General features: G+C 42.4%; 1 protein-coding gene across 1 annotated transcript; it reads left to right on the top strand.

Moving 5' to 3' along the window:
* The first annotated feature begins 5422 nt into the window (after positions 1 to 5422).
* Positions 5423 to 8076, top strand: lmo2 (LIM domain only 2 (rhombotin-like 1)). Its single transcript, XM_071896679.2, has 3 exons — positions 5423 to 6170; positions 6986 to 7201; positions 7686 to 8076. Exons 1-3 carry the CDS (start codon positions 6130 to 6132, stop codon positions 7909 to 7911), a joined length of 483 nt encoding a protein of 160 aa, XP_071752780.1. The 5' UTR covers positions 5423 to 6129; the 3' UTR covers positions 7912 to 8076.
* The last annotated feature ends 278 nt before the right edge of the window (positions 8077 to 8354 follow it).

Raw genomic sequence — 8354 nt, 5'->3', positions numbered from 1 at the left:
TAAAGGCCTCGTTTCTGATGCTAACCAAAATGTAAATGAAGAAACAAGTTTATGACTGGAAGGTCGCTAGTTTGAATCCCCAGACCAGCTGGGGAAATCTAAGCCCACCCAGTGAATCTGTTTTAGGGAAGTGAAAGTGAACATATTCTTACATTAGTCTGAATTACAAATTATAATTCAGACTAACATCTTCTTTGTATTGACAAAACCTGTAACAATTGGAGTAAAACAGAGCTGTGCTGAATTACAGTTGAGAGGGCTTGTTTTTACATCTGCAAGCCATATCCTGTAATTACCCAGTAATATACTCAAGAAACACTTGAATGGATCTTTAATTGCTGACTGTAACTTTAAAGATGCGATCCCTGTTTTGCCATATTGAGAATGCATTAAATAATAAAATAATGAAATATAAACGGTATAAGCTCCCAAGTGGAAAGCCTCGGTAATTGAGAAATGCCAGGTTAAATCACAAAGTATCATCCCACTGCACCCACCAGTTTATGTCTGAAAATGTCTTTGCTTAGTTATATCAGCAGGTGGCAGTAAAGCACAGCAGAGTGATCAACACATGAAGTAAATGGGTGAAGAGAAATGTCCGGTTATATGAGACTCCTCTGACCCTGTCCTGTGTAGGCCTACCATCCATTTCTCTGGATAGACTGACCTCCAAAAATACTATTAGAATATTGACTAATCTAATTGTAGAACCCTCTCACACACACACACATACAGGCACAGGCACGCACACAAATACAAAATGAGTCGGAGAATAATTTCCCAACTCAGAACTATTCTTTTGATGAGGCCTTTTGTTTCCATAGCAGAGGAAAATACCAGCACTCTTGGATAATATCCTTATTGGTCTTTTTTATTGCGTTGACAGCAGGTATGAATAATAGCGGATGCAATCAGCCATCATCAGCGTTTAGCCTTTTGTTTCCATGCCTGCTTGCTTCAATCTGGATCCATGTGGTGATCTTACTTTTCTGATATCTTTGGAACTGCTCACACACATTCTTCTGTTTTCACTTCAGCGTCCAGCACATATTTTGCGTCAGTGTCTAAAAGAGAGCAAACTAACCAGAAGTCTTAAGAATGTGGAACCAGCTTGCATGGGGTTTGCTTTGGCAAATACAGGAAGCAGTTAACATGGCTGCACTGCTCTTTGATTGCGCTGTTCCATTGAAAGTGTGTTTTCTTTCAGGGATAATACTGATTATGGGAGGATCCCATGGGTAAGTGAAGCTCCCTTTCAACGAGTGACTCATTTCCGCAGCCTGCTGTATTTCAGTCGAACAACAACACAGTCCGCCAGCCATTTCTAACAGGAGAATCAGGGTGGTTCTTCGTTTGACCTCTGACCCTTGTATCTAGCCATAAACTTCATACTCACAGCTCTCTTGCTCACTTCCATGTAAGGCAACAGTGAACAATAAAACCTTTCCACCTTTGTGGACCTGTGGAGGGCTCAGAGACACGGCTCTGAAACAGTAGCCAATTATCGCTTCACTGCAGATTAGACGGGAAGTGGTAGTTTAGCTATTGCTGTTCCAGAGTTTGTGCTATCAAAGAGTCAACACCATGTCCAGAGCTCTCTTACTTCAGGAAATGGGCCTGCAAGTCTGTGTTTAGATAGTCTGTGATGGATGACCATCTTTGTTCTACCTCTAATTAGGAGAGAGCAAACTATTTCAAACGACACCTCTTATGATTCAACTATGGTGTTTCACTTGGTTATCAGTGACATCATACTGTATCCTGCAACCTAACAACCTTTAAAATCTCACAAACTCAGATTTCCTTAATGCTCTACCATTTAAACTAGTATATGATCACTTTACATACCTAGGGCTCAAAATACCACGAAATCCCAAACTCTTATTTAAACTCAACTATGTCGATATGGTCACAAAGCTTAAATTGAACATAGAGAAGTGGAGGATTCTGCCCTTATCTATGGTGGGGTGTATCAACGCAATCAAGATGGTGTCTCTTCCTAGATTTTTGTATTTATTTCAGAATCTGCCAATCTTCCTGACTTCATCATTTTTTAAGAAACTGGACTCCATTATCTTTCCATTTGTTTGGGGATATAAAGCTCATCGCATATCAAAAGCGCATCTGCAAAAGCCAATAAATGAGGGAGGCCGCCGACAGGGGTCCGACTAGTGCCAACGGTGCGGGACACACCACAAAAACTAGGGACACAGACGCTTACCGACGGCCCGACATGGTGCCCGACCTGGTGTGTCAGGGCCTTCCTGTATTTAGGAACTATTATTGGGCAGCCAATGCTAGGGCTTTGACTTATTGGCAATGGGGATTCCCAGATGAGACATCATTTAACAATCCTCCCTTGTGGCTAAACATTGAAACTACAGCAGTAAAAAGTTCCTCCCTTTGTACTCTGTTTTTTTCCAAGACAGAATCCCCAGATAAATTGATTGGTAATAATTTTATTTTAAGAAACTCTCTTAGGATTCTGAATCAGATAAGAAGTGTTAACAAACTGCCAAATGTTTCTATATACACTCCTATATGTCATAACCATTCCTTTTTGCCATCTCAGACGGATGGGGTGTTTGCTGTCTGGAGGGGCAGGGGACTTGCGACCCTTGGAGATTTATACATAGGCAAACAGTTTGCATCATTTAATCAGCTGAAAACAAAATTTAACATCCCTAACTCCCACTTCTTTCATTATCTGCAAATTAGGTATTATGTCAAAGACAAAATCCCAAATTTTGAAACCATGCCAGAGAGTTGCCCATTCTACGAGCTCCTGCAGCTTCCTCCGGACTCCAAACACCTGATATCTCGCTTTGTGTCTCTATTTACCACCTCTGTATCCACTAACCATCTGAAAGAAGCCTGGTCCACTGAGCTGAATCTTGAGGTGTCTGACGACATTTGGAATGAAGGATTGACTAGAATCCAAACTTGCTCGATTAATGTCAGGTACAAACTGATTCAATTCAAAGTCATCCATAGACTCCACTATTCAAAGACCAAACTACACCAAATTTATCCATCGGTTTCTCCATTGTGTGACAGATGCAAAGGTGCAGAGGGCTGGCTCTGTCCTCATTTACAAAAATTTTGGTGTGAAATATTCCAGTGGTTTTCCGGGGTCTGTGGAAAGGACATTCCCCCTGATCCAGAACTGGCACTCTTTGGATGCTCAGAGACTGCTTTAAGCTATACATCTGAGGAACAATTGGCATTGATGCTTAGTATGGTAGCTGCTAAAAAAATGATTCTAACAGATTGGAAATCACCTACATCCCCCTGCTTTCAGAAATGGCTCAATGAAATGATCATAATCATACAGATGGAGAGAATGCGCTTCTACAAATCTAAAGCGCCCAATAGATTTTTGAACATATGGGGTCCATTCATTGACTGTCTCAAAGATAAATAGTTGTTAATTATATTCTGTAGTGATGCAACCCTGTACTCCTTACCCTTTACCTGTACTCTTGTAATACCTGACTATGTAACTTCTTGAAAATTGCTGTGAACTAAGTCATACTATACATATATATATATATATATATGTCTGGCAGCTTCTCTTTCTCCCTTTTTTTCTCTTCTTCTCCTTTTTCTTCTCTTTGTCTGTTATTTTTTGTCTTATCTTGTTTACATGTGTCTTGAATATAAAACTGAAAAGCTGAAAATAAAATATTTTAAAAAACAATCTCACAAACAGTTCAAACAGTTCTTAATGAATTCACATCTATCGCTGGATGATGAAAGAGGGGAACAATAGCTGTTTTAGTATATTTTGCCTAGTACTGACCCTCATTTTCCACTTGCCCTCAAATTCCACTCTGCCTTCAACTCCATAATGCGCTCAATACCAAACAGTCAAAACAGGAAGCTGGACATGAGTGACACCACTTCCCAAAAGGTTGTCTAGATTCTTAACTGTTTGCTCCCCAGATCCCATGTTAGACAGGAATAAAGATGGAAACAAAAATGCCTGTGGACCCTATAATGTAACATTAATGATCAACTTTCTACCTAGAAATCTTATATAAAACATTGCACAATTCAAATCAAGACACCGTGCTTTCAAATGTTTTTTTCCCTGCTGTAGAGGAGCGGCTGCATGTTAATGTCAAGTCTACAGTATGTGCAGGCTACACCTCCTTTCTGATGACATTTAGGAAGCCTTAAGAGACAGATAAGGCCTTTCCCGCCTAATGACAACAAGCTAGTTTTTATGGTGAGCTGCAAGCCTCGTTACTCCTATCACACTGAACCATCTGGAGTCGGCCTGCCTATCTGGAAAGCCATGAGAGGGGTGCCATCATGGGGGGTAGGAAGTGAATGCAGAGTGTACCCCCCCCCCCCCGTCCTCTCTCCCCCCCACTCCCCCCCAGGAAAGCTTCATCTCTGCTCTCCAACTGCACATCCTCTGGGCCTTCTCTGTCAGCTCCACAGGATGTAGTGGATGACTTGGGTATCGTATCAGCAGCACCGACTTTCTCTTCTCTTCTCTTGTGTCATAAGCTGCTTTTTGAGCCTTGGCATTTGTGCATTATGAGAATTTTGAGGGATGAGACATTATTGTACCAACCTGTAAAGTAAAATGAATGGCTCTTTTGGTCAGTGATGATGAGACTAACAAACACACAATGGCCCTTGCACTTTGTTATGGTGTTGTACCAAAACAAAGGAATGCAATATACCCAATCATATAATCCTGTCTAGGAAAATGTTTTTCGTTTGAAGAATCTGTAGTTTGAGTTTCATCTCTGTCGAGTTGCTCTGCTTTCTATGCAGTTGGCACAAGACAGTGCCATGCTCACCTTGCTCCTGGGCCTTCTTAGCTTGGTATCTATCCACTGAGCCTACACAGCCCAACAACTGTCTCGCCCAAGGGTGCATTCAGCCTACATTTTAGAGTTTGCCCGCGACCTTCCTTGCATCTGGCTGAAGAACTGATTCTGGCCACCGGAGTGAGGTGCTTTATCTCCCTGCCCAGTCCAACTGCTGTCTCTATCCTCCCTCCTGCAGGCAGCCCCGAGGCACTGGCAGCAGATAAGAGGATGGCTCCGCAGCAGCTCCGGTTTTAAAAGGACGGCTGTGGGGATACAAACTATGTGGAAATACCATTGCATTCATTTCTCTCAAAGAAAACCGTCATAAGAGCTGGAATATTTCACATTATAATAGCCCTGTGTTTTATTCCACCAGTTTATCAGCTAGCCAGCTTGTAATGTGAAGCCTTGGTAAATTAAGACAAGTAATGGGACAGGCCACAAGTATCTCTCTCTCTCTCTCTCTCTCTCACACACACACACACACACACACACACACACACACACGCACACACACACACACACACACACACACGCACACACACACACACACACACACAAAGCTCAACGCCTATACTAAATATAACATGCCACACTTTATCTTGCCTCCTATCTGCAATTTAGTGTAGCAAAGCATATAATGAACTCATTAGTCTCAGTCACGACTTACTCCATGCATGACAGAGCAGGCTGTGCAGTGTTTAGCTGTCGCTTTAAGAACGATTTCCCCCCATTGTCAAACAGTCGTGAGCAGGAAGAGGGAAACGAAAGCAGAGACCGAAGGGGCCCGATGTATTTAAACACGATGCTGCACAATAACGGTGACCGCGGCTTCATTTGGAGGAGCGCGTCTGGTGACTGCTGGGAGAAAAAAGACGCACGGACAAGGAGAAACACGCAAGTGACCTTTTGATTGGATTAATGGCATCTGAAGGCACGCGCACTCTTCAAAGTCGCTGTAGGATAATAACATATACTTGAGAGACATGGAAATGTCACCGCGGTTTATTGCCTCAGGAAATGATGACAGTGTCCTCCATCACCGTTTAGGTTAGGGCGTAAGACCCAGTATTCTTGTCTTGCGGCCATTTCGACTGGACTCAATTTCCCATAAAAATAATCACACAAAAGCCGAACCTGCGTGTGGCTGGCGTCTTGTAGGCTGTTGGAACAGGTGCAGCGCGTCTTGGCTATAGTCTGCCCATAGACAGCTTCACAGGTAGCCTACTGTCCTGACAAGAGTAAGCTGGCGTTGGACTCTGAAACCTCATCTCATCAGCTTGGACATCGTGTTTTTGGAATGTCATCCGCAATAGAGAGAAAGACTTTGGAAGCCAATGAGTAAGTAACCTATATTTGTTGTCATAAGATATTAATAGGATAAGATGCAATTTCTGAGAAAAAAAAAGACATTCAAGGACCCAAGATATCAGTGGCATGACAACCAAACTATCTCACAGGCAACTGCTGCAGGAAAATAGCATGAGATTAAAAAAACTGGCCACTGTTATACAGTTAAGCAAGATCAGACAAAAAAAAACAAACAAAAAACAATCAACAAAAATGATCAAGTTCTAGGATAGCTTTGTACCTCAGTGTAAAAAGGGTCTAGAAATGAGCTCTCTGTATTGGTGAGAACAGGTTTAGTTCTATTAAGAATAAATTAACCAACTTGGGGTGCTTATCTTTATAGGCTGACTTGTCTAGAACAAAGTTACATACGCAAATTATTTTAGTTTTTTGTTTTGTTTTAGTTTTTACTTCCATTTTTTAAAGTCTGCACATTTTCACAGGCAATACATGTCAGAAGCCTTTTTGCAAACATTTGTCCAAGTCACTGCTTCTTTCCCTCTGTAAAGTGACTTTCTACCCTTTTGTGGTTGGCTACTGTAGCCTACATATTGTAACAATATGGAATGGCTCCCTCAAGTGGACAGTATGACATTTATACATGTTACAAAAGATTCACAGTCAGCATCAATCAGGGCCAATGAAATTATTTTGGGAGTCTATGGCTTTATGTTCTCAAACATGGGTATTTTATTTTTGCAGTAGGCTACCTCAGTATGAATCAACTAATGTTTTCAGTAACCTTGCATCGTTGATAATAAGATAAAGTATATCTGATATCCTAACTGGTTATCTGTCCTCTATAGGGAGCCAGTAGACGAGGTCCTCCAGATGCCACCGTCTCTCCTGACGTGCGGCGGCTGCCAGCAGAGCATCGGCGACAGGTTCTTCCTGAAGGCCATAGAGCAGTACTGGCATGAGGACTGTCTGAGCTGTGACCTGTGTGGCTGTCGGCTGGGAGAGGTCGGCCGCCGGCTCTACTACAAACTGGGAAGAAAATTGTGCCGGAGAGACTACCTCAGGTTGGTTTTACACCAGGCAGCTATTTCTGAAGCTAGTTATGTTGTCATAACATCATGATTTAATCAACTAGTTTGTTCATAAAAACACACCAGTTACCAGTGAAGTGTCACAAGGGTGTAAAAGTGATTAAAGAAATGTCTGCAACAGTCAAAATCTGAGGCTTATTTTGACACACACCACTTTTGCACACCTTGAGTCATTCTTAATTAGTGGCGATTCTATTCATCAATTTTACACTTCAAGTTATATGGTGAAACAAACACTTTGGCCCTGTATTTGGATATGTTTGTTTCCTTTCCAAGGAGACTGGGCAGTCCACTCACCTCGAAAATATTTACTCTATATAGCCAGTGGACTTAACCACTAGACTAACCTAACCTAACCTTCCTCCTATGGTTCCTTTAAAGTTTCACCTCAACAACAGTGTGAGAATGTTTTTCCTGTTCTGCTCAATAACATGCTGACGTCTTCTCATCCACCCAGGCTTTTTGGTCAGGATGGGCTCTGTGCATCCTGTGAGAAGAGGATCCGTGCGTTTGAGATGACCATGCGTGTGCGGGACAAGGTGTACCACCTGGAGTGCTTCAAGTGTGCTGCCTGCCAGAAGCACTTCTGTGTGGGTGACCGCTACCTGCTCATCAACTCAGACATTGTGTGTGAGCAGGACATCTTTGAGTGGACCAAACTCAGCAGTAACAGTATGGTCTAGGTCTAGGAGAACCTCCTCCACAACTTGATGGAGCATCCCCCCCTGCCTCTTCCCACGGGGTTAATGAATGAATCTTCAGTGTTACACAGACTTTTTTATAGCCTCGCGCAGGCTTTATCATGCATCTCATATCCATATGGAATCATTTTACCACAGGGGGTGGGGTCGGGGGTGGTGGTGGTGGGTGGGGGTGGGGGTGGGTGGTGGGTGGGGGTGATTTCATCTCTGCATTGCTCTCTGCTGGAGACTGACGAAGGCTGCACCAGCAATGAGTGAAAGCTTTTTACCTAAGGCTTCATCCTTGAATGCAAAAACACGGAAAATAGGTATACATGCAATAATTGTCATTTGTTATACATACTGGAATTTTAGAATTTTAGCAGTGAACAAATACAAAATCTTTGTGAAGTTTGTTGTAGTCAAACACTGTTGCATCACCTCAG

The sequence above is a fragment of the Centroberyx gerrardi genome, chromosome 4 (assembly GCF_048128805.1).
Source record: "Centroberyx gerrardi isolate f3 chromosome 4, fCenGer3.hap1.cur.20231027, whole genome shotgun sequence".
Taxonomy (NCBI): Eukaryota; Metazoa; Chordata; class Actinopteri; order Beryciformes; family Berycidae; genus Centroberyx; species Centroberyx gerrardi.
The sequence above is the reverse complement of the archived record's forward strand: the minus strand, read 5'-3'. Positions and strand labels throughout refer to the sequence as shown.

What these genes read in the sequence shown, in the direction of transcription:
- lmo2 (XM_071896679.2), top strand. Translation starts at nt 6,130, where the DNA reads ATGTCATCCGCAATAGAGAGAAAGACTTTGGAAGCCAATGA. An exon ending in AAGACTTTGGAAGCCAATGA is followed by an intron (nt 6,171 to 6,985) that starts GTAAGTAACCTA and finishes TGTCCTCTATAG; the next exon opens with GGAGCCAGTAGACGAGGTCC. An exon ending in TGCCGGAGAGACTACCTCAG is followed by an intron (nt 7,202 to 7,685) that starts GTTGGTTTTACA and finishes TCATCCACCCAG; the next exon opens with GCTTTTTGGTCAGGATGGGC.